We start from the raw sequence: 26,607 nt of genomic DNA on the forward strand, positions 1-26,607 counted from the left end.
AACGGCGGAGCGTCGCAGGGAGGCCCCGCCCCCCCAACACTAGCCCCGCCCCGGTTGTCAGGGGCGAGGAAGCCCCGCCCCGGGCCGGGCGTGCGCCTTTTCTGACAAGCGGGGCCTCCTGGCTCTAACCCTCAACCCTCGCGGGGCTACCATCAGAACCGTCCGGCGTCCCGGCCCGGCAGGGAGAAAACGACATGGCGGCGGCCAAGCCCGAGAACCTCTCTCTGGTGGTGCACGGACCCGGAGACCTGCGCCTGGTAAAACGGGAAGGGGGAAGGGAGACCTAGCCCGACCCTGCCCTGCTGGCCTCCGGACTCAGCCGCGGTCCCAGCTCGCCAGTTCCAGCCTGGCGATGGCCCTCACCTCCGTGTCCCGGCCACCCGGATCAGAGCTGGTTACCATGTTGGGGGGAGGGGGCTGTTGGGTGTAAGGTGCTAAGAGGAAGGTTCTTGTCGCGTGTCTCCCCGGAACCCAGCCCCGTGGCCGGCACGTGGCCAGAGCCCAGGAAGTTTGCAAACCCGATTGAAGCCTTCTGCCGCCTCCTCCAGCTGCAGAGTCTAGTCTAGCTCCTTGTCATTGCACATGGAAAGAGATCCCAGGAGGCTCCCTCATATAGGACATGCCCTGAACTTCTCCTGGAAGACGGTGCAGGGCAGAAAGGAGGGCCACAGGGACATTTAAAAGCCGTGGGACTCGTGTTTAATCTGTCTTGCGTGGGGCTCATAACTCCTTTGCAGGATTATTATGATCACAAGAGTACTCGGCACTTAATTAGGTACTCAGAAGGTGCCAGTTGCTGCCTCTTTTCCTTCCAGCACCGGCTGCATCTCCAGGACTCCTATTGTTCCCTGTTCCTATGCCAGACTTCTGGATCTGGATAGTGTACATGTCTCTAAAACTTCTCTCCTCCTTACCGCCTTTAGTACACACTTGGTTCACTTTCGGCCATTTTCCTCTGATTTGGCTCCATTGTTTCTTTAAGAGCATTGTGTATATGCCTCTGGGGCACCATACCTTTTCATCTGCTCTCTGGCTCGCAGGGCCAAAGTCAGGGTGTTGCAGGATCAGCCCTGTGGTCGTGTAACGGGTCCCTTGACAAAGTCCATCCCAGATGGGCCTGAGATGGCAGTGGGTGCGTGGGACGGGTGCCAGCCCTCTCTACTGCTCCCTGGGACTTCCTTCCTCCTCAAAGAGAATATGCATTAGGATCTAGATAGGAGAGACTCAGGAGATTATCCAGAGTAGCAGTTCTTGACTGAGAATCTGTGGTCTCTCTCCCCACAGAATCCAAATAGACTGAGTTTGGCAGCAGTTTCAGAGATTTTTGTGGACTTCCATTAAGTCCCTCCATTAACTCTCTAGAGGTTTGTGGACCCCAGATTACAAACTCCTGCCTTGAGCCACTCTCCCATCTCCCTCAGTTAAGAAGGTGCTGCCCAAGGGTGACAGGCTTGATTAGTTAACAGAGCCCAGATGAGAGCTCGGGTCCAGTGCTCTCTCCACTCACTGTGGAACCTCACCCCAAGGTCCTGATTAAAGTGACGCTATTAGTGTTTATTGCTCCCAACACCAGGTGGTATTGTAAGGAAGGCTAAGTAGTACAGCTAAGCGCAGCTTGCAGTGATCTCCAACTCAGTCCTTCATTCCACAAACACATATCAGATGAGTAGGTGTCTGCCATATGCCAGGCACTGGGCCAAAGGCTAGCAGCCCCTACCCTCAAACTGCTCTAGGGAGATAGATGAGATGAACTTAACAATGAGAGTGTGAGGGCTTTGATGGAGACTACACAGAGTAAAGCCCTCACAGGAAGAGACCCTTGGCCTAGGAAAGAGGTCCCAGAGGAGATGGATGCTCCTTGACCTGTATCTTGAAGGATAAGTAGGAGTCATTCAGGAAAATATAGAAACAAGTGCAAAGATACATGAAGTACTAGATTGTAAATCCTGTTTCCTGGCCCTGCAAATAGTGGGATGTACTGAATGGAATTTGAACCTGGAGAGGTGGAGAGGATCTGCTTCTCCTGCTGCTCAAGCCCTGCTTTAAGTCATGGACCTAATATGTAGCAGAACTAAAATTGCAATCCCAGGATCTGCTTTGCCTTAACTCTTAAACTCATGCTCCCCCACTGCACTGCCACATGACCTCTCTTTTGTCACTGCTCTCTAGAGCAAAGCCTTGAAGATTGGAGGGGGTAGGAAGCTGAACTTAAAATTGATTTTATGAACAATAATAAAAATTTTTTAAAGATTGATTTTATCAGCTTTGCCTTAGAATCTGCTTTTTGTATTAGGGAGGAATTGGGGTAGGTGTGTCCTGAAGGCTCTGGAAAAAAACAACTGGCTAGAGAATGTTGCCTGTGGATGTGGGATTGGTACACTGAAAAGGTTCAGGGTGGGTTCCTGAGGGCCTCAGGTCTGTTTGAGAGTAGGAAGTGGTGGGATCATTTACTAGACAAAAGAGTAGATTAGAATGATGAGATCAGGTTTGAGTTTAAGATGTCTCTGGGAAGGGACAGCAAGGTATCTTTGAAAAATTACCTTGGTTCTAGGGATCTGGGATCTATGGATGATTTTGGGGCCAGAGATGTAAATTCAGGAGTCATCTGCTTCTTTACTGAGCAGTCCTGCACCCCCCCCCCATGAGGCATTTGGGAATATGTAAGTGGGGGGTGGTTGTCACAATGACTGAGGGACAGACTTCATTTGGTTTAAAACTCTGTCTTCCCCTGACCAAAGTAGCACCCTAGTGGGAGTTCGTAGATGAACGAGCTTGAGTGGGACGTGCAGAGTGAGAAGGCAGCAAGTGGAGGACATTACCCTGGAGAGAGCCCTACACTCAGGCGAAGGGGCAGAAAGTTGTCCGCTGAGAAGAGTAACCAGGGATGCTTGTGCTGCCTCAGAGATGCCTGTGCCTCAACACAGACCCTCTTGGCCCCTCACCGTTCCCTCTAGAGAAGGACCCCCAGTACCTCCACAGAGAGTCCCCTGACTTCCATCGAGCATCTCTGCCCTTCCACCCCCTCCTGTAAGGCAAATAGGTAAGTTGTTGGGGGTTGGTGGTACCATTAGTAAACAAGGAAGCAACAAGGAGGAACAGCCCTAGGGCAGTTTTGGGAGCGAACACCAGTTCTCCTTTCTGTGGGAGAACCAAAATGAAATCCAAGATTTCCTGGGCATAGCAGGCTGTGGCCACTTTGGCCAGCCGGGGTCAGGGTCCACTGATAGAAATGGTTGTGCCTCGGGAGCTCGTGTGAAGGGAATAGTCTGGGGACAAGCCATTTCTAAAATCTGAAGCAGGATTTAGAAGGGTTCCTGAAGCAGGAAGCAAGGGCTCAACCCTTCCTGATGTTGCCACCCCACTTCAGGCAAGCCCAGGGGCCAGTCAGCATCCATGGCAGCGGTCTCTGGGGGACATTTGACCTGGGCCTCTTCAACCTTCCTGCCATCTTCCACCTGCCAGGAAGGAAACTTAACGTCTAGCTTCTTCCTACCTATGGAGAAGGCAGGAAGGATTCCCTTTTCTTTCTTAATACTGGGGATGCAGGGAAGGAAAAATTAAATTCCTTGCCTGCTATGTAGCTAGTGATCCCCTTGGCCATAGCAGGGGAAGGACCCTGGCAGCTCCAGAACTCCCTGGCCTGGGGATTCAGGTCTGCATGGTGCCTTGGCTCTGGGCATTTCTAAATTGGGTGGTAAATCAGAGAGAGTGAGTGTATGTGTGTACACACACACACTGGCTGGTGGTTTATCTTTTATAATGAGGAAAACACAAATATGGGGGGGGGGAGGACTTTTACTTCCCCCTCCCTATTTTAAATAGAGCAAGGGGGAGAGGCAGCCAGCTTGATGTGTCAAAGAGGCAAAAGCCTGTCAGCAATAAGTGTCAACTTGAAGTACAGCTCACTGAGGTCCTCTTTAAAGGGAAACAGTTATGAAGTCATGAGCCAGGTTGAGGCCCAGAGTGGGGTTTAGTGCCAGCTCCGCTGTTTAATAGTTGTGTGACTCACCAGACTACTTTCTGCTTCAGTTTCCCATCTGTATAATGGGCATGACAGGAGTTCTCATCTCTGGGTTGAGGACTGAAGGGTGTCAGAGAACAAGAATTCCTGACCCCTCAAAGGTTCTAGCTGGACCCCAGATCAAAGTGACGCAAGACAGACTAACAGAGGAGAAAGTCAAGTTTAATAGTTTGTATATACAGGGTACCTGGGTGGCTCAGTGGGTTAAGCCGCTGCCTTCTGCTCAGGTCATGATCTCAGGGTCCTGGGATCAAGTCCCGCATGGGGCTCTCTGCTCAGCAGGGAGCCTGCTTCCTCCTCTCTCTCTGCCTGCCTCTCCAACTACTTGTGATTTCTCTCTGTCAAATAAATAAATAAAATCTTAAAAAAAAATAGTTTGTATATACAGAGAATCCACACATACAAGGAAATGCGAAAGACAGACAAAATGGGTCTCTGGTCATTCTGAACTAAGGGGGAAGAAGGTAGGGGCTTGGAACTTCAAAGGGAATGAATGCAATTCACAGGAAGATCAAAAAGAATAAATGTTTAGTAAATAAATATTTCCCTTCCCATATAGATGGATTACTCAGATAAAATTTATCCGTGGTCAAGACCCTCCAATTTAGATTCTTCTTTGTAGTTAAGGGAGGGACAAAAGTTTCTCCTGAGCCTGTAGGACCTTGATTGCCTTCAACTCAAAATAATCCACATGCCAAAACAGCCCATTTTGGGGCAGCCTGCCCTCGGTCAGACCTTACCATGAGATGGTGCCTATAGAACGCCCAGCATATGGGAGGCTAGGGCCTAGGAGAATCAGACATTTAAACCTTCTCAGCATAGGGGTTCCTGGCTGGCTCAGTCAGAAGAGTACAGGACTCTTGATCTCAGGGTCATGAGTTCAAACCCCACATTGGATGTACAGGTTACTAAAAATTTTAAAAAAATCATCTCAGCATAGGAAGAGATAAAGACCAAGACCTTCAAATACATGGGTGATTTTTTTTTTTTTTTTAAGTTTTATTTGAGAGAGAGTGCATGTATGAGCAGAGGAGGGGCAGAGAGAGGGAGAGGAGCAGACTGCTGAGCATGGAGCCCTGTGCAGAGCTCAGTCCCACTGATGGGTGAGGTCCGGAACCAGGGGCCAAGAAAGAATTCTTGAGACGTCTTTGGTGCAAAAAGGATTTTATTAAAGCAACTAGGACAAGACCCCGGGGCAGAAAGAGGGGCAGTACTGGAGTTGTGAGGAATGGCTGATTATATACTTGGGGGTTGGGGTAAGAAAAAAGGGAGGTGTCTAAAATGACTTTCATATGCTAAAGAAGGCCCTCAGGATACTAGAGGGTTGGTTGGTTAAGTGGCTATTGTTAAGCTAAGGTGGTTTTTCCCTTGGCAAAGAATTAACTTTAAGATGGTTGGAAGTAGGGCACCTGGGCGGCACTATAGGTTGAGCCTCTGTCTTCAGCTCAGGTCAAGATCTCAAGAGTCCTGGGACTGAGTCTCGCATTGGGCTCTCTGCTCAGTAGGGAGCCTACTTCCCCCACGCTCCCCGCCCCCCGCCTGCCTACTTGTGATCTCTCTGTCAAATAAATAAATAAAATCTTAAAAAAAAAAAGATAAAAAGATAGTTGGAAGTTTCCTGGAAAAATGTCACACATAATCCACCCAGAAGGGGTGTGTGTGTGTGTGTGTGTGTGTGTGTGTGTGTGTTGGGGGAGTGGTTGTGGGGTGTCATCTTGTGCTTCGTCCTCAGCTTCCCTTCTGTCCCCTCATCACCACCACCCTGAGATCATGACCTGAGCCGAAATAGAGTCCAATGCTCAACCGACTGGGCCACACAGGTTCCCGTGTATGGATAGTTCTGAACTAAATTGTAATAAATGTGGACCCAGGCAATAATCTTGTATTCATTTGTATTTACCAGTTTAATTACTTTTTGCCTCTTGGTCAGTTTTGAGAAATACAGAAATTCCTTTTGATTGGGAAATGAATTCTGTCTGAGTTACTAATTCATGAAGTTGGGATATAAAACAGTCGAATGAGATTTTATCCCCAGAAGCTGTTTTTGCTGGTAGGGGCTGGGCGTGGCTTTGGTTTTTTTAATGCTCTGGGTTTCACTGGACAGGTAAGGGAAACGGAGAGAATGAACATGTTGAGTGTGTGCTGTATTATGGGGCAGCTGCTGGGTCCTTTGATGTAGTGCTTCACTAACAATCCCAGATGAAACACCAGTTCTATTTATATTTTCAGCCATGGACCAGTGTTTGTATTGCTGTATTTTGATGTTGCAGCAATGTCAAAATGTGGTAAATATTTCCAAATGCTCCGTAGTAGTAGGCCATCAACCACATTGAGCACACTTTATCTGTCTTACTCCTTTTTTTTTTTTAAGATTTTATTTATTAGAGAGAGAGAGAGAGAGATCATGAGCAGTGGGGAGGGGTAGAGGAAGAAGCATACTCCCCACTGAGCAGGGAATCCAACGAGGGGCAGACACTTAACTGACTGAGCCACCCAGGCACCTTATCTGCCTTACTCCTGACACTCTGCCACATTTCAAGCACCAGCATCTGGCCAGGAAGAAGAAAGGAACAACCCAGGCCCCCTTTGCAGGGGACTGAACACTGGATTTGGGATGCGAGATAGTCAGATTTTTGTTTTGTTTTGTTTTGTTTTGTTTCGTGATGTGCTTCTAGGTTCTTGGCTGAGACCCCTTGTAATGGAAGATTAACAGGAGAAAAACAAGTTCAATAATGTGTAGTTAATGTACGTATGGGAGGCATGATGAAAACTGAGTCATTTCATGAAATGGCCCAAGGTACACCTTAAGTACTATTTCCAGCTAAAGACAAAAGATCTTGAAGTAGGGGAAGCCAGTTATGGGAAGTTTTCAGGAAAAGCACTGTACACAAGGGTATGGTTGTTAGGCAAATTTAAATCTTTGCCTTCTTCTTTGGTAAGAGAGGTTTAGTCATTTTCCTGATGTGGAGAGGGAGACACCCTTACAAAAGGAGAAGGTAACTTTTCAGTTTTCAGAGCTTTTCCTAAGTCTGCTGTCTGTTAAAAATAATCAGCCTAAAATAACTCTTTTGTCAAAGAGATCTATTTTGGGATGGCAAATTCTGCACCCCTTGAGGAAAGACCAAGTTAAGGGGAAAATCGTTCTTTTAGAATGATGGGTTGATGTTTAATTATAAAGTGCAGAGAAAACATGTTTGCGTCAAGCTTAAATATTAATTAGGCCCCACGAAGATACTTCTTGAGTTTTGGCCCTTTGAGGAAATGTATTATAGCCTAGGTCAAAAGAACTGCTTTGAATATGTAATAATTGCTTTGTTATAAGGTTTTATTTATTTATTTGTCAGAGAGAGAGAGAACACAGGCAGGGGGAACAGTAGGCAGAGAGAGAAGCAGACCCCTCACTGAGCAGGGAGTCCGAGGTGGGGCTCGATCCCTGGACTCTGGGATGATGATTGGTGCCAAAGGCAGACACTTAACCGACTGAGCCTCCCGGGCCTCCCTATAATAATTGTTATAAAGTAAAATAATTCCATGTCTGTAATATAACACATTGAAAATATCTCCTCCTCACATATGTACTTTACTGTTAAGCTTTTTGGGGTAAGGAGGAGGGGATTATTTAATGGGGGGGGAGGTCATCGACACTGGCAGCGCAAGTAAGTGGTCCTGAGCATCACAGTCTCTTTCTTCCCTTGATTATTTGTCCCACCAGCTGAGGGATGGAGATCAAATTAAAGGGCTGTAATACATTTTAAGTAGCAACTGGATTAAACTGGGAGATTACAGGCAAGAGTGAGGAGGAAATGCAGCCTACTTAACCCTTTAACACCTGAACTAGATTTATCAGTCAGAGGCACTGAAAATAGAATATAAAACTCCTGAAAAAAAAAAACCAGAAAATAAATGGAAGAAATACCACTTCCCTTTATCTTAATTATGTTTCAGTAATAAAGCAAGACCCAAACCAGATAAACAACAGGAAATTAAATCCTGCAAATCCTGCCATCTCTGCCAACTGCTGTGGAAGGGCAGTTTGTCTGCAATAGGCCTAGAAAGCTCACTCCCCCACCCCCAAAAGTAGCAGCAGTACCACAAATAGAATCTTAACATTTTATGTAATAAATCCTAGTACTATTAAGAGGTGTAGTGAAAGTAGCCCTATTCTGGAGGGAAAAGCTAGAACTATGGGTATGGGGGAAATTTCTCTTTTATTTTATTTTTTATTTTTTGGAAATTTCTCTTTTAAAATGGCATGGCAGAGGGACGCTTGGGTGGCTCAGTTGATTGAGTGTCAGCCTTCAGCCCAGGTCATGATCGATCCTGGGGTCAAGGGATTGAGCCCCACTTAGGCTGCCTGCTCTGCAGGGAGTCTGCTTCTCCCTCTCCCTCTGCCTGCAGCTCCCCCTGCTTGTGCCCACCCCTTTCCCTCTGTCAAATAAATAAATAAAATCTTTAAAGTGTATCACAGAGAAATTAAGAAAGGGGAGAAATACGTACTTTCCACAGTATTGGCATCCACTTGGTAAGTCTTCTAGTGTGGCTGTTAAACTGGCAGTTCCCTCAAAATCGGATTTACACAAAGGAGGGAATATATTCAGATTTTACGAAGTGATAGTCAGCTAGATAAATAATTTTTTTAATGTAAATGTCCCATTTCCTAGACCTGAACGCAGCATTTAATCAATGTTACTAACACATGAGAACATCCAACAAAGATGAGAGACTTCATATATTTGCTTATAGAACCATCAACAGGTATAATCATACACGGTTATGTTTGTGCATTTTGAATTAGGGGGACATTAATTTTTAAAAATTGACTTATTTATCACAGCTGAGAATGAAATAGACTTTTAACCATCCTGTGTGGATCCAGTCCTAGGTGCTTGGGAAGCTCAAAGGAGAGAAAGGGACCACCTTCCCAGCCCCATGAGGACAGGGATGTCTTCTCACAGGAGGTGATAGTTTCAGTCTGCCCTTGTGTCTCTCGGTCCCAGGAGTACAGCCACCTATTGGACAGCCCGCCCCCCCCCCCCACCCGCCACCAGGATGTCCCCAGGCACTGCAATTCCAACCCATCCAAACCTCCATCTCCCTGAGTTCCCACAAGCATTAGGAAGTCACCCCAGATATCTCCCTTCCCTTCACTTCCTGCCTCTTGTGGAAACTTGAAGGTGGGGAAGTGGTCCCAGGAGGTGAGGGAGTGAGCCCCAGGGTGTACTGGGAATTGCAGGAGGCTTCCAGAGCCTGGGGGTCCACCAGGGCCACTGGGCACTTTAAAGGGATTTGTATTTTAAGAAATATTGTTAGCGGAAGGAGGCTGGTTGGAGCCCTGAGAGCATGGGCTGGAGTGTGGCTCAGTGGACTTTGGGAGAGTCGACCCTTCTACTTTGACCCCAAGTTTGTCAGGGCTAATGCGGCTAGAACAAAGCCATTTATGACCAAATGGCCAATTAGGAAACCTTTGGATTTTCCTCCTATGCTCCAAACATGCTCAAGGGAGGAGGAAAATTGAGGTGGAAGGTTTAAGCAAAGTAAGGTCGCCTGCTCTGCTCATAAGTGTGGGGGGCAGCTGGTGGGCAGGTTGTCAGGAGGCCTTGCAGGTGGGAGGAGGTGGTGAATGAGAGCTTGGAGGCCCCCAGGTGAGGCCGGCCTCCAAGTTCTCACTCTAAGGCAGGGAGCTTGGCTTGATACACTACAACACTTCGTAGAATGAGGCTAAAACACTGCCCGAATCCTATTTCCCTTTCTCCCAAATGCCAGCCTTTTAAGGAGCACTGTAGTTTTCTTAATATTGACGTGACAACAAGGGAAATAACTTGTCCCCAAAACAGTTTCTGAAAAAGTGCACTTTGCAAGAGGAAAAGGACAAGGAAGGCTGTCCAGAGCTGGTTCAATCATAGAGTGAGTTAATGATAGGAAATAGAGGACTTCGGTTCTACTTCTTTTGTAACAAGAGCAAATTTACTTATTGTGAGTGGGGCACTGTGTCTGATGATTATCCTTATTACGCAGAGAGGGAAATCAAAGGCACAAAGAGCTTGCGTAAGTGCCCCGAGGTCAGGCAACTGGCAAGGGGAGCCTGGGTTTTGCACATCGCTCAGTTCCAGAGTGTGAGTTCCCCTGCTCTACTCGGGTCAGCTGCAGGAGGGAAAAGGCATTTTTCCTTGATTTCTCCTCATGTCAAGGCCGTTACTGCAACCCAGGCAAGAGGCACAGAGGGTGTGAACTCAGCCCTGTGGGTGGAAGTAGAGAGTGGAGGCCCGTGAGGATCTATTTAGGAAATAAACTTTCAGGCTAATTTAACAAAATATATTTAGGAAATAAATCCAAGATAACAGGAAGCAAGAGGCACCTGGAATGATTCTAAGCTCCCACAGAGAGTTCTTCCTGAAGTATTTCCATGACTGATTGGGGGAGGTTGGGGGAGACCTGGAGGGATTGGAAGGGAGGATATGTATGTGATGTATTTCTGACTGGAAGTGAAAAAGGCTGGAAGACCGACATAACTGCAGGAAAGAACAGTTACTTCTACTCCCCTTTATCCCTTTGTTAACTGTCATTCAAGAAAGGTAAGAAATCCTGTTCAGAAAACCATGAATATGCCTGATAACAAAACTTTGGTGGGGATGAAAGGGCTGCGGGGGGGGGGGGGGGGTAACAGTGAAAGCTGGGGATCTCAGGGGAGCTAAGAAACTGGTAAATGAGGAATAGGGTGAATGAAAGAATATCATCACTGAAATCTGAGACAGAAAAAGAGATTAAACAAACAGGACTGTGGCCAGCGTCATTCCAAGGAACCACAAATGAAAAGCAAGTTGTTTTTGTTTTGTTTTTTTTTAGTAATCATGTGGTGATAACTTTCTCAACCATGATCTCCACAGCCTTGCTTAGGATAACATTTACAGACTTAAGGGCTGATCTTAACACGGTCCTGTGCTTCTGTGGCATGTCTCCTGCAGAGAGGGGAGTCAGGAGCCCAGCCGAATGGTAAGGGTGGTTCGAGTCAGCAAGAAAGAAGGAAAAGGGGGCGCCTGGGTGGCTCAGTGGGTTAAGCCGCTGCTTTCGGCTCAGGTCATGATCTCAGAGTCCTGGGATCGAGTCCCGCATCAGGCTCTCAGCAGGGAGCCTGCTTCCCTCTCTCTCTCTCTGCCTGCCTCTCTATCTACTTGTGATTTCTCTCTGTCAAATAAATAAATAAAATCTTTAAAAAAAAAAAAAAAAAAGAAGGAAAAGGAAAAGCTGATTTGCAAGGAGATAATACGCAATCAGCCACTAGGGAAAAGCCAGGCTATCTGCACAGCACCCTCTAGTGTCTAGGAAAGTCACTGCAGCTATGGCAGGTGGTAGGGCAAAGATTGGTCGCTCTGTCCCCTCCAACAAATGTTTACAGTAGTAATCACTAGCCACCCAGGGCTACTTGGTGGGCCCAGCTGTTGCTTTGAGCTTGATTTTTTTTCCCAGGTATTCAGGGCTGGCTTGGTTGGAGGCAGAGATAATGAAGGAGAAAAGGTATATTCCACCTTGGTGTGCAGTGGCATGTAGTGAGGCATGCTGAGGAGTCAGGTTTAGTCCTGGTTTAGCCACTCTGTGGCGCTATGACTTTGACCAACTTATTTCACTTCCAAGCCTTGGGTTTCTCTTCTGCACACTGTGGGCCTTGTGCCATGATGTGCGTAAAGCCAGAACATTGCCTGGTGCATAGCTGGTTCAGTGAACATCTCACCTCCCTTGTCTTCTTGGCCACCTTCAAGGAATTCATAAAATGAACCCTTGGATCTGGCCACACAGTGTCCTTCCTTCTTGTCACCATGAATTTCCCAGCTCGTTGCAGTGGGAAGCAGAGTTGGTAAATAATCATAATAGCTATGAATTCCGAATAGCTCAGATTGCTTTTTGAACCTGGGGAGTGGCCGAGGTGCAGGTCTTGTGTGTTCCCAAAGGGCCTCTAAAACTCCACATGGGAGGTTTCAGAAGAGAGGGCTGAGCGCTGGTCGGTGTGTGCGCATGTAAAGGGAAGAGCAGCAGTGTGCATTTTTTTCAGCGTGTCTAGAGGTCAAAGCCCTCACGTGCTACTACCAGATGCCTTCACCCTTCTCCCTATAAGAGTTTCCCAGACCAAACAAATCTCTATCTTAAGAATGTGTTTTTTGAGAAGGGAAGGATCTGATATGGATGGCAGTCCAAACATCCTTTCTGCCTAGGGGAACGTTTAGTACACTTTTTTATTAGTCTAGGGCAAATTGCACCATGGGGTGGGGTGAGGTAAGGAATTAGAGACAGTACGATTTAGGGGGCCCCCTCAGGCATCCACGCAGCTGCCCTATGGTCTGAACCTGTGTTCATTCTTAGAAAAAATATTTGAGTAAAACTCTACATTGACTAAACAGTTGAAAATATTCATAAGGGAAAGTTATTATGAATGCTAAATGATTTTTCTGTTTTTATTTCCTTCAGGAGAACTATCCTATCCCTGAACCAGGCCCAAATGGTAGGTCCTTCGGATACTCGACTTACATTTTGTTGTTTCTTATTAACCTGAAGACACCAGTGCATTGTTCCTTACCCCTTTTTCCCTATTATTTATGACTTTGCCTCCAATTAAAAACTATCTTTTGGAGGTTCTTGGATGGCTCAGTCATTTAAGCACCTGCCTTGGGCTCAGGTCGTAATCTCAGGGTCCTGGGATCAAGCCCCTCAACAGGCTCTCTGCTTAGTAGGGAGCCTGCTTCTCCCTCTTCCTCTCCCCCCACTCATTCTTTCTCTCTCTCAAATAATAAATAAAATCTTAAAAACAACAACAACTGTCTTTTTGTTAAGCTGTCAACCTAGTCTGTCATCCACAGCATGACTAGATAGATTCAACTTAACTGCTACATAAACAGTGATAGATTCAGAAGAGTTACCGTATCAGATTGCTGACTTGTCCCAGAGTTTTTGACATAAAATACCTCTCTGGACCAAATGCAGAGTTGTACCTCATTTGACCTAACCTAGAGTTGGGTTACTCTGTATACTTTAAACCGCTATTCAGGTGGCCAGATCCTGTCCTAACCCTAACCAAAGCTTTGAAAATGAGCGAGTCTGTAGAACTTAATCTCTTAATTAGAAAGAGAGCATCACTTTAGGAAGACTAGGACCTTTAGTCCAGTGGGGATGGGAGGGGCTGCATGGAGTGCTGCCCCAGGGTCCCGATCAACTCTGGGGCAGGCTTCCTGCCACCTTTGTTCCAGTCCTCTGGCCTCTCACTGGGCGAGCCTGTGAGACCCAGATGACAAGCACATTTCCTGGAGTGCTGTGTGTACCTGGGGAAGTCATGGCCCCTGTTCCCTGGGACAGATAACCTGCTGACAGTTTTCCAATCCCTCCCAACCATGGAGTCCCACTTCAGAATCTGCGGGACTCTGAACTGAGGCAGAGGAGTAAGGCAAAGAGTGTCTATAGATAACTCACCCCATACCCAACCACTCGGGTCTCCTCTCTGTCCTGGGTGAGTTGGGGATGTGCGAACATCGGACTGAAGGCAGCTTTCCTGGAGCCCCCAGAGCTTTGCTATTCAAAGGTCAGCTGGCTTATTGATTTATAAACATACAGACAATAGCTGTTTCTATCAGTGTTCAGCATGTAATACACATTTAGGACTGAAGCATTTTCACCAAGATACCTTGTTCAGAGAAGTGAAAGAGGCCCCTTTACCATGTCCTGAGAAATCGGTATGGATTCTAGAAGTCGCCAAACAAGGGCTGTCTTGGACTCAAAGGACCCTGGTGCTGTTTCTCTCTCTGACCCGGCATTCTGCTCTCACTTGTCTCTTGCTGCCCTTGCATTAGAAGGAGAAATGATGGTAAATTTCAGCTGGCATTCTAGCAAGTCAGATTTAACCTCTTATTATAAGTTGGTAACTTTAAAGAGAGGAAACTCAGATAATTTCCTCTACTTTGATCTCCATCTGCACCCTGCCATTTCTTACTCTGTCACCAAGGCCAAGGACAGAGAAGTTTCTACAGAGCCACACCTGGGGTGGACTGATGGTGATCTCTGGCAAGGGCAGGGTGTGAGACACCTGAATGCACCGCAGAGCTTTAGGTCTCTTTGTCTTTCTAAGACAGAGCTTTTTCTCAGGGAGATACTTGCAACGTGGTCATCTGAGTCAGACCAGGCCAGTAATCCTTCAACACTTACTTCAGCAAAGGGGCTCGGTGGCATCATTATTTTTAACTTGGAAAACTGACAACAACAATACCAACAAATCTCACATATTCAAACCCGTGAGGGGGAAATACCCTTTGAAACCTTTGGATGGTTTAAACTAAAGCTGCATTCTTAAACAAAACGACAGGCATGAAGAACGTAGATAGCTCACAAAGTGTTGCCAAGCCTAGATTTTGCCAGCCTTTCTGTCAAGATAGGTAAGAAGCAGGCATAGCATATTAATTGTGTGGCATCAGTTATCTCCTAGAAAAGAGTTTTTCCCTTAGGCGGTTGATACATTTTTTTTCCTATTAATATCTTGTTTATACAGTATATTAGAGTTCTCCAGAGAGATGGAACCAAGAGAGATTTATTACATACATTTGTTTATATATAGGTTTATTATATATGTCTCTAGGGACAGGGCAGGGGAGATTTATTTTAAGGAATTGGCTCATATGATTGTGAGGACTGGCAAGTCTGAAATTTGTAGGGCTGACCAGCAAGCTGGAAATTCAGGTAAAAGTTGATGCTTCAGCCTTGGAGGATTCCTTCAGGAAAACCTGTCTTTTCTCCTAGGGCCTTCAACTGACGGGGTAGAGCCCACCCATATTAGGCAGAGTACTCTGCTTTACTCAGGGTCTACTTACTTAAATGTTAATTACATCTAGAAAATGCCCTCACAGCACAACTACTGTTTTTCTTTGGGGTGTTTGTTTGTTTGTTTGTTTGTTTTTGAAATTTTTTTATTTATTGAGAGAGAGCTAATGAGAGAGAGCATGGATGGGGGAAGGGCAGAGGGAGAAAAAGGAGCAGGGACTGCAATGTGGGGCTCAATCCCAGGACGCTGGGATCATGACCTGAGCCTAAGGCAGACGCTTAACCGACTGAGCCACCCACGCACCCCAATGAGTAGAGTCCAGAGGGAAAGCATGGTGGTGCCTCAGACGGCAGAGGCGTCATTGTGCCTTCCCTCACTTGTTTTCTCCTTCCTCTTCTCAGAAGTGCTGCTGAAGATGCATTCTGTTGGGATCTGCGGCTCAGACGTCCACTACTGGCAGCATGGTCGAATTGGTGATTTTATTGTGGAAAAGCCCATGGTGCTGGGTCATGAAGCTTCAGGGACAGTTGTAAAAGTGGGATCATTGGTCAAGCACCTAAAACCAGGTCAGCAAAACCCTTCAACTAACTGATTTATTTATGCCTCAGCATAAATGAATATTTGTGTGTACTTTCTTGGGGCCGGACCCTCTATGAAGCCCGGGGATTACAGCAGTGAATAAGATAGTCTCCATTTCTACACACATGGAATGTGACTTTTCACAGAGGAAGACAGGTCTGGAACACACGTACAGCTGCTTAGTTACTGTTGTGTTGAGGGCCTGAGAAGAATAGCGATTTGATCAGTACCTTCTAACCAGATCTGGCTCTTCTGAGGGAGGAACAATTAACCCAACATCTGAAGGCAGTGAAGGGATAAGCTAGGTATAGGGGTGGGGGAAATATTCCAGCCATAGGAAACACAAACTGCCTCCACCTGCTGAGAAACAGGGTCTTGGATGTAGTCTTTGATCTTCTTGGATGATTGGAAAACCACGAGTATTTTTCTAGACTTGTTTAGTTCATTCTCTTGGAGGGAGGACTTCTCAGCTGTGGTAGCCTGTGATGTTCCCCAATACAGTGAATTATATCCCAGCTGTGTGACAAGGCCAGCTGTTGACTGTATCCTTCCTTTGCTGAGGAGGCCACTGTACAGCCTGGTGATGACAGCAGATGATTCGAGATAAGGAGAAGGATGGCAGGAGACACCATTCTGTGTCAGTTATGAGACTGCCTCAGCACAGCTACACAGAGAGGAACTGCCAGGCCCTAAAGAAGCTGGACTTGGGTTTCATTTCATTCTGAATAGAAGTTGAGGCAGCCCCTGAGGTTTTGTGGCATTATCCCCAAGAGGAAGATTCGTAGTTCCCAACAGCCACTGATCGATTCTTACCTGTGGGACAAGATCCCTTAATATCAGTCAAAACAGAGTGGGGTTCTTTAAATTTAAGTTATAAGAAGTGCTTGGTCAACATCTACAATGGGTCCCACCTTCTGCCAGGTGCTTTGAGGGATACAGAAAATTGAGAAGAGCCAATCCCTGGATACTTTGATCTAGTTGGGGAGATCAGACATCAGGGCATATATAAATAGAAGTAATTAGAGAATAAGACCATAATGTGCAGGACACCTGGGTGGCTCAGTCAGTTAAGCCGCTGCCTTCAGCTCAGGTCATGATCACAGGGTCCTAGGATCGAGTCCCACTTCGGGCTCCTTGCTTAGCGGGGAACCTACTCTCTCTGCCTCTGCCTGCCACTCTGCCTGCCTGTGCTCTCTTTCTCTCTCTGACCAATAAATAAATAAAATCTTTCAAAAAACCATACTGTGCTATCAGGTGTGAAAAAGAATAGGGCTCTTACAGTTCAAGGAAAGGGCATTTGTTGTAGGCAGAGGTGTTTAAAGAAGGTTCATGGAGGAGATATGTCTTTGAGCTGGACCAACTTGAACAATAATAATTACAGGAAGAAAAAGGCAGCTAATATTTATTGATTTAACTATTTGTTAGCCTCCATGTTAAATATTTACATGTATAATTATATATTTCATTGTTGAAACAACTCTAATGTAGGCATTATTTTCTTCCTTAACAAATGAAGAAAGCAAACCATGGTGATTGTCCGGGGTCCCACACCAGCGAATCCCAAGCTGGGGTCCCAGCCTTGGTCTTCTGATACTAAAGCAAGTGCTCAGAACCACTGGGCTGTCCAGCAACTGGAGAACTGAGAACAGTTTTGTATTTGAGTTCGTGAAGAGGTCAGAAGCGAATGTTCTGGTTAAGAGGAACAGAAAAATAAAATTATGGAGGCAAGTGTAACATACCTGGGTTGCTAATAATTCTGTGCTGTTCAGAGTAGAGGTTCTGTGTTGGGGAGTTAGTGGGGATGTTAAAAATTAGTAATCTGTATTAAAGTCCCTCTTTAAAAAGCACTATACAACTGTGAGTTATTATTCTTTTATTATAACGTAATCATTAGAAGACAAAACTGAGACGTACAAAACCCCACTTGATGATGATGGATCTTGAATCCTAGCTTGAAGAACTCATTGTCAGTGTTAGAACATAATTTGGAGCAAGGGCTGCAGAGAAAACAGAGGGGTGCCTACATGTGGAACAGCACATTTTGGTGGTTGCAGGGACTTTTGTGGATCCTTTTTTAGAGATTTTATTTATTTATTTGTCAGAATGAGAGAAAGCACAAGCAGGGGGAGCAACAGAGGGAGAAGCAGCCTCCTGCTGAGCAGGGAGTCTGATGTGGGGCTCATGTGGGACTCGATCCCAGGACCCTGTGATCCTGACCTTAGCGGAAGGCAGATGCTTAACCAGACTGAGCCACCCAGGCATCCGTAAAACACAAAAATTTTTATTGAAGTGTTTCCCTTGCTGATTTGGACTGAAAGTTCTAATCAACTAGTCTAGAAAGAAGAAGAGCACTCACTGAGTAGTTCTTTACGTTTGTTTCTAAAATTCTAACATAAATCTTAAAGAATCAATAAGGCATGGAAGAATTCCTAACTTCTATACAATCTGGCTATCTTAGAGTGTGATTTCCTGTTCAATAACACCAGCTCAGATAGTTATAATAGTGATAAATACAATAAAAATAGTTAATACTACTTACATTACTACTACTACTAGTACCATCACTGCCCCACTATTGTTAATGAACACTAGCTACATACCAGGACTCTGCACTCTTCTATAGGCACTTCTAACACAAAAAGACATAAAATTAACGTGTCTGTTTAGTAAAGGGCAAACCTCCCACGGGTGACTCGTGTCAGGCTAAGGAGGCCCCAGCTCACCTTGTGCAGCCCTCTGGGGATAGGGGGTGAGGAGTACTGGGAAGGGACACGAAGAAAAGCTTTTCCAAGGTAGTGGTAATGTTCTGTATGATGATGGGTGTTCATATTACACAGGTGAGTACATTTATCAGAATTCATGTAGTGATCCATGTACTGGCCCATTTTATCAATACCTAAATATTAACTTAAAACAGAACCAGAGACAAGTGGACAAGAGGAGAAGGACACTAGTTCACAAGCCTGAGTGTTATTCTCCACCAGAGTCTCAGACCTCCCTGGGTCTTTTGCTTGAGCCAGCCTCCTAACCCAAGACTCTGTTAACTTCTAGTTATATCTAAATACAACCAGACTGAACTTAAGACATGCCGTAATTGTGGCTCTTGTGTTTGGTGAGAACTTGTCCCATATTTTCAAAGCAGGTGAAGTGGAAAAAGCCTGTGAACCCCACACAGCAGCTTGAGCTGGGTCCTGGCTTACCTTAGAGAGGGAGCTTTTCTCTGTTTCCCAAGCTGGGAAGTGATTGTGGAGCTGGGGGTGGAGGGTTGGCTTGTTCCATGAGTGAGTGAAAGGGTAGGTCAGACCAGTCTGTGGAGAAGTGGGCTGGTCATTCTCTCCCAGAGTGTGAGTCTATCCTGCATCCCAAGTTTTCTGTGGCAGCTCTAGGATAGGACTTGTCTGGTGCACCCTGGGTCCCAGGGAAGGGGGTGGCTCTCTGGGACAGAGTTCCCCACTGGCGCCTGCCCAGGAGCATGACCCCCTTCACAGAAGCGCTGCTCCCACTCGCATTTTCCTCTCCAGGGGATCGTGTTGCCATCGAGCCTGGCGCTCTGCGAGAAATGGATGAATTCTGCAAGATTGGCCGGTACAATCTGTCGCCATCCATCTTCTTCTGTGCCACGCCCCCTGATGACGGGAACCTCTGCCGATTTTATAAGCACAACGCTGACTTCTGCTACAAGTTAGTGCCCGAGACCTGACCTGGCCACCTGGGACCTCTCTCCCTTTGGTTGGGGTTCTTTCTTCTAGTTTCCTGTGGTGATTTGTTCTTTTCAGCTCATAATTCCAGACATGAAACATCCCCTCGACAGGCCCTTCTTGGTGGCACTGAGGGAAGGTAGCTTGCCTAGGGCCGAGACTGACTCAGACCACTTGGTTTAGTCTTGGCATTGAGCTCCCCTCACCTAGGGCAACAGTAGAAGATTGTTGCCAAACTCACTCCCCTCCAGTTATCCTGTGGATAACCTGCTGTAGTTCGTTCTCCATTACTGGTTTCCAGGGCAGCTCCCAGGAAAGAGAACTTAGCACAGCAGTGACCATGCTCACAACACCAGTAACAGCAGCCACTGGGGGTTTCCTGAGGAAGCATGGCCTGGAGCCAGCACTGAGCTCCGGGACCCTGGATCCCCTCCCTCCTAGTGAGTGACTTTGGGGGAAATGGCATCACCTGCCGCTGCTTTGTTCTCATTTAAGTCACCTGAAGACCCAATAAGGCAATGCATGTGGAGTCACAGTTATTAGTACTCCATGCCTGGCCTTGTGGTCATCAATGCTTTGCACCATTTATCTGAATTAACCTTCATAAGAACAGCGGTGAGGTGGGCAGTTTTGTGGAGGGGTGCAGAGGCTGGAGGGAGGAGGCTAATTGGGCACAGGGAAGAGCCAGGAGTCAAGCTTGGGTCCCTGTCCTGGGCTCACTACCCTATCCCAACTCGAAGTGGTTTTGGGGTGAGGACTTGTATCTGGCAGAGGCGAAATATTGCCCCTTCCACATGGGTCCCAGCCCATGGAGCTGTGGGTGCTGATCTGCCACTTTCCTTCTGACCTTCTGGCAGGTATGTTTTCCTCCCTTCTGGCTTGGCCCCAGCTGTGACTCCATTGGCCAGGTTGGGGCTTGCCTGAAGGAGGCTAGCTGCCAGTCACAGAGGCAGTTGGTCAGATCTGAGTTTTCTAGTGCCCACTGCAAGCCTTGAGAGGGGTCACAGGCCAGACCTCATGGTAAGTTTAAGTCAACACCTAACTGCTCTAGAAGAAAGCAGTTTATGGGTATAGAGTCCACCTTTCAGCAAGTGGTTCCTGAACCAGCCCACTTTGTCGGGGCCCTTTCCAAGTGGAGGTACCAAACAAGGTTTTCTTGAAAGGCAGAAAAGCAAAATGGTAAAGTTTAAAACTGACCATGGGTCTCTGCTGTTTACCAACTGTGTGACCTTCAGCCTGTTAAACTTTGCATCCTTAAGGTCCTTGTCTGTAAAATAGAGATGGTAATAGCACCAATATGATGAAATGCATAGACTTACTGACAGAATTCAATGAGAAAAGCATATCAAGTATTCAACATGAGGCCTGGCACATAGTAGGTGCTCATTAAGTGGGGCCATGATGTATCCTAGCCATGGCCTTGTGTCTGGGGGATAAGTATAGATTAGGCCTGAAAGGAAGCCTTGTACTGGGAATAGGTGTGGTGGAGGAGGGTGTGTTGGTGATGTTAATGGGAGGGCAGAATAGGGGACAGGCAACCCCCCATCTCTCCTTTCCTCCCAGGGTGCTTTCTGCTCAAGTCCATACATCAGTCTTGGACCCACATCCTCCTCTCTGGTTTCTGTATGAGGATTCTTGTACTGTCACAACCTCTTTATTTTCCTACTGACCTTGTTTTCTTTCTTTTTTTTATCTTCCTGCTTCCCCCTTGGCTTCTTGGTCATCCTCTACCCTTTGGTTATTCCCTCAACCTTATTGTGAAAACCACCAAGTTGTCTTATTCTCTGGTATTTATAAAGTCATGATTGATTGGAGCGGAGAAGAAGCTTAGGGTGCTCTCATCCTCCCTCTCCCTCAATCCCCACTGAACAAGGTCGGGGAAGGAGGACCCAGAGAGAGTGTGGTTTGACAGTTCCTTGGAAGAGTTTGGGAGTCTTCATTATTTCATTTCAAATTTTTGTCCCTTTTTTAGAATCGGTGGGGTGGGTGGTGTGCGTACAAGGGGTGACGGAGGCAATCTAAGCAGATGAGGATTGAAGTAGGGGGATTGTGGGAGAAAAGCAGAGGGATGTCATGGGGGGTGAAGACGGGGCAGCCGGCCCGCAAACTTCGGGCCTCATTATTCCGTGATGCATCACGGGAATGAGCACTTTGGCTGCCACCTGTCTTTCCTTTCAAACTTGAGGGATTTTATGTTCTAGCATGGGGAGGTTTGGGGCACTGAATAAAACTACCGGCCAGCAAGGACCATGCAGAAATGAGATATTATCCACAGAGCCACTTGTACCAGGAGGCAGCTAGTAATGGGACAGGCAGGATGTGTAGTGGGGAGACCTGGCTTCAAGTCTTGCTTTCCAGCTCATCAGCCTTGTAACCTTGGGCAAGTCTCTGAATGTCATTGGGCTTCAGTTTCCTCTTCCGTAGAATAAAGGTAAAAATAAAGCCTGTCCTTCCTGCCTGACAAGGTCATGGTGAGGATCAAATGAGATAATGGATGAAAAAGCCCTTAATCTGTAAAGCCTTATGCAAATGTTTACTGTCATCGTCAGTGGGGTAGGTAATAGGGTCAAGTGGACTCAAGTGAAAACCAAGAGCTCGGTGGAGAAGGTGACACAGCATTTAATCAGCTGCGGGAAGACAGGACCTTTCCCCATCATGACCTGTCCAGGGACAGCCAGGCAGCTGCTGCCATCAGATGTGGTTCTTCTGAAACATACCATATGGGGACAACAGAGTGATACCAGGTTCTAAATTACGGTTCTGCAAAGCTGCTCATAGTTGGGATTGTTGTACATAAGTTTGAGAAGCAGATGAGATGCTGACATGTGGTTATATTAACCTCTTGTTAGATGAACTTCTCATTTATTTGGTTTTATGTTTTTAAAAGATTTTAATTTATTTATTTGACAGATACAACAAGAGAGGGAACACAAGCAGGGGAAGCTGGAGAGGGAGAAGCAGGCTCCCCACTAAGCAGGGAACCCGATGCGGGGCTCCGTCGCAGGACCCTGGGATCATGAGCTGAGCTGAAGGCAGATGCTTAACCGACTGAGCCATCCAGGGGCCCTGAAATTCTTTATTTATTAGTGACAGCCATACCATACCTTGTCTTGGATAACATGTTAAAGCAAACATAATGTGTTCATTTACTGAAGTGACTTGTCCAAAGAAAACAATTTTCAGAGCAGGGCAGTGTGGCCTGGGCTCTCAAATCAGGCGTATCTGGTTTCCATTTCAAACCATTTGAGCCTCTCACTAGTTTTGAACCTTAGAAGCAAGTCATTTAATTCTCCAAGGTTTTGTTTCCTTGTCTGTAAAATGGGAGTATTACTACCTGCCCCAGAACTCTCCAAGGATTTACATGAGGGAATATATGTAAATTACTCAGCATTTAATAAATGCTCAGTAAATATTAGCTCTTGTTTTTATTAACCCAAAGGGATTAACTGAGTGTGTTGAATGACACCCCAGGCTTCCTGACAATGTCACCTTTGAAGAAGGGGCCCTGATTGAACCATTGTCTGTGGGGATCCATGCCTGCCGGCGAGCTGGAATCACCTTGGGGAACAAGGTCTTTGTGTGTGGAGCCGGTAAGAACCAGATGACCCCCTAGTTATGAGTTCCTTAAAGGGGAATGTGGAAATCCCTCTGTCTATCTCATCTGCACCCCCCCCGCAATGTCTTAAATTGGTCCTTAAATCTTTCTGGGGGTGGGGAGGATTATGGTGTCCCCTTCTCTCCATGACCAGAACTTTCTGCTAAATAAACTGTCTGCAGGCATAATAGTAACTGAGATCATTTCCTAGGCAATATAACCCTTTCGGTCATTTAAAGAAAACAATTTACAATTATTTTTTAACTTGACAGGAAACAGGGACATGTTTTTGGTAGTAGAGGGAAAGGCAACTTCTGGAACTTTCACATCATGCCAAAGAAGTGGTCTCCTGGTCCATCCAGGAATGAGGTGGGACCTGTTCATGACCAGTGGACGGAATGGAGTCTGGTCCACTGTGAGCCAGCACTCTGCTTGTTAGGGTTACAGCTGGCTGCCTTCTTTCCACCCCTGCTTCCAGCCACCCAAACAAACCTGGACAAACAAAACCATTCAAAGTGTCTAATGCTAGTGACACAGATAGCATGCTCATGCTCCCTGTGGTTGTGATCTGGTTGGTGTTTCTCGCACAGCTTTTTCTTTTTGGTATAATTGACATATTACATTAGCTTCAGATTATGATGTAATGATTTGATATTCATATATATATTGGAAAATGATCACCACCCAAAGTCTAATTGACATCTGTCACTATGCATAGTCACAAAGTTTTTCTTACAATGAGAACTTTTTAAGATCTACTCTCATAGCAACAGTCAGATATGCAATATGGTATTATTTATTACAATCACCACACTGTACATTATATCCCTGTGATGTATTTATCTCATAACTGGAAGATTGTATCTTTTGACCTTCCTCCTCTTTCACTCACCTCTCACCACCCTCACCCCAGCAACCAATCTGTACTCTGTATCTGTGAGCTTTGTTGTTCCTTTTGTTTGTTTAAATTCCAAATGTAAGCGATATCATACAGTATTTGTCTTTGTCTCATTGATTGCTCTTAGCGTCATGTCCTCTGAGTCCATCCATGTCACAAATGGCAAGATTTCCTTTTATGACTATGAATAATACTCCACTGTGTACAGACAGACCACATTTTCTTTGTGTCTTCATCTCCACTTAGGTTGGACACTTAGGTTGTTTCCATATCTTGGCTATTGTAAGTAATGGTGCAGTGAACAAGGGGATGCATATATCTTTTTGAGGTAGTGATTTTCATTTTCTTCAACTAAATACTCAAAAGTGGAATTATTGGATTACATGGTGGTTCTAGTTTTAATTTTGTGAGGAACCTCCATATTGTTTTCCACAGGGATCAGAAATTTACATTCCCACCAACAGTACTTGAGGATTCCCTTTACTCCACATTATCGGCAACACCTGTTATTTCATGTCTTTTTAATAGTAGCTGTTCCGACAGGTGTGAGGTGATACCTCACTGTGGTTTTGATTTGTATTTCCCTGATGATTAATGATGTTGAGCACCTTTCCATGTACTTGTTGACCATCTGTTCGTCTTCTTTGGGGAAATGTCTGCTTGGGGGTGCCTGGCTGACTCAGTCAGTAGAGCATGCACATTGGAGATTACTTAAAAAAAAAAAAGAAAAAAGGAAAATGTCTATAGATCCTTGGCTCTTTTAAAAATTAGATTACTTGGTTTTTCGCTATTGAGTTGTATGAGTTCTTTCTATAGTTTCTGGGTATTAACCTCTTACCGGCTATGATTCGCAAATATTTTTTCTCCTTCGGCAGATTGCCTTTTTCATTTTGTTGATGGTTTTCTTGGCTGTGCAGAAGCCTTTTAGTTTGATGTGGCTCCCCATGCTTACTTCTGCTTTCATTCAGTTGTGTCAAATTCAAAAAATCATGTCGAGGCTAATGTCAAGGAGCTTATGGCCTGTGTTTTCTTTTAGGAGTTTTAATGGTTTTAAGTCTTGATGTTCAAGTCTACCCCATTTTGAGTTAGTCCTCATACATTTTCAGGACTGATTTTGACAGGGCTAAGTGACTGTAGGACTAAGAGAGATGATGGGTGTAAAACAGACTTGCCTCAGTGAGCTCACAGAGTATAGTATTCTGGTGACATCTCTGTTTTAAACCTGCATAAGTAATACCTTTTTGACATAGAAAAAGGAGTCATTCATATCACATGTGTACATATATATATAGAGAGATTGACCTGTAGCCCTGTCACCTATCAGCAGGAGAGAACCGCAGTAAATATTTTCATGTAGAATCTTTTAGGTTTTGTTTAAAATGAGGCCATGCTAAACACACTTTATTTTACCCCTTTTAAAGAAAAAAAGCAGTATATGATGAACATCTTTCCATGACACTAGATGAAAGAGTTATGACATAGTTTTTAAGAGCTGTATGATATCCCACTGTAGTTTGTTTAGCTAATCACCTCTTTGCTGGTCAATTATTTTCCAATGTTTTGATTTTGGGGGGGATTCAACAAAATTATTTTCAAAGGCATTGTGAAAAAGCCAATCCTCAAAGATAATCTGCATAGCTTCATTTTGTGGGTCTGGTTTTTTGTATTAAAACTATGTCATCTAGCATGCAGATACTGTGGGGAGAGGTGGTCTCTGGGCTGATTTTTAGGTACCTGAACAACTTAGAGCCTCCTGAGCAGCTGGGTCAATCCAGGGGGCCAGTTCTCTTAATGATACCCTCTAAGGTAGTCCTCAGAGGGCACCTGTAAAGGATGTGTCTCTCCTTGGGGAGATGTGATGGGGTGTAAGAAGGTAGGGGTCAAAGAGAGAATAGGACAATGTATCCAGACCTCCTAAGACATCTTATTCTCTTAATAAATATATGTTTCCTTGAGCCTTCTGGTTCTTTGATATTATCCCCAAGCAGTATCCAAGAGTAAAGGGCAAATTTCTAGCTCTGAGGTCTGAGAGAATTAAATAGAACTCAGCACTAAAAGCAAAATTTCATGTAGAGAACAATTCTTCATATATTCATTTACTTAACCATTCAAACAGTTGTTAAGGTCTCAGCATGTGTGAGGCACTGGGATAGATGCTAGAGGTGCACAAAAGATAGGGTTCCTAGCCTGGCCTGGACAAGGGGGAGAGCTGATGAGCTGATGTTTAACATTTCACAAACATCTCTCATTTCCTGCTTTATTTAGGGCCGATTGGACTGGTCACTGTGATTGTAGCCAAAGCAATGGGTGCAGCTCAAGTGCTGGTGACTGGTAAGAAGGTTTTCTTTTTAAATCTCCTTGAAGCGGGGAGTGCCTGGGTGGCTCAGTTGGTTTGACGCCTGCCAGGGTCCTGGGCTCAAGATCTGCATCAGGCTCTCGGTTCAGCAGGGAATCTGCTCCTCCCTCTCCCTCTGCAGCTCCCCCTGCTTGTGCGATCTCTCTCAAAATAAGTAATAAATTTTTGAAAATCTTCTTGAAGAGGAAACAGCTGGCCTATAGTATGGGGCAAGGGCATAAGAACTCTTCTCTTCCTGGGGTGCTGGGTTTCTAAAGGGGCTTCTCCTTTTTTCCCTTGGGTTCCAGCATTGAAAATCCCACCCAGGGGATGACGAGCTCAGGGCTCAGGAGGAGGCTCTTTTGAAGCTTCTGGGAGAGGGTAGATGCTGTGGAGAAGAGGGCCTGGCTCTTTATGTGTGGACCTCAGATGCTACTGCTCACTTGATTCTAAGAAGTGGCTTAGCCCTTGGCCCATTTGGCCAAACCCAGAGGCACAGAAGGTGTGCTTGTGTGTGTGTGTGTGTGATGTGGAGTTAGTGGGATGTATATGTTTATAAGAGGGTGTTTGTGTGTGAGGTGTGTGGTATGGGTGGGAAGTGTGTGTATGTGTGAGGAGAGCTTATTTGTGACAGCATGTGTGGGTCAGGGAAGTATGTATGGAAGCATGTAGGGTATAGAAGAGTGTGT

The 26,607-nt window shown here is 45.7% G+C and overlaps 1 protein-coding gene across 2 annotated transcripts in view; it reads left to right on the plus strand.

The window, feature by feature from the left end:
• The first annotated feature begins 62 nt into the window (after positions 1-62).
• The window catches only part of SORD (sorbitol dehydrogenase), a 32,825-nt gene continuing 6,280 nt past the window's right edge, over positions 63-26,607 (plus strand). The window contains exons 1-6 of one of the 2 annotated variants that reach the window (XM_059181414.1): positions 73-257; positions 12,479-12,512; positions 15,215-15,379; positions 18,914-19,073; positions 22,562-22,680; positions 25,849-25,914. In XM_059181414.1, the coding sequence (XP_059037397.1) occupies positions 195-257; positions 12,479-12,512; positions 15,215-15,379; positions 18,914-19,073; positions 22,562-22,680; positions 25,849-25,914 (607 nt within the window). In that variant the 5' untranslated portion in view covers positions 73-194. Of the gene's footprint in view, positions 258-12,478; positions 12,513-15,214; positions 15,380-18,913; positions 19,074-22,561; positions 22,681-25,848; positions 25,915-26,607 lie in introns of both variants that reach the window. The other variant, XM_059181415.1, reaches the window with a different exon arrangement.

Source organism: Mustela lutreola, chromosome 7 (genome assembly GCF_030435805.1).
Source record: "Mustela lutreola isolate mMusLut2 chromosome 7, mMusLut2.pri, whole genome shotgun sequence".
NCBI classification, from domain to species: Eukaryota; Metazoa; Chordata; class Mammalia; order Carnivora; family Mustelidae; genus Mustela; species Mustela lutreola.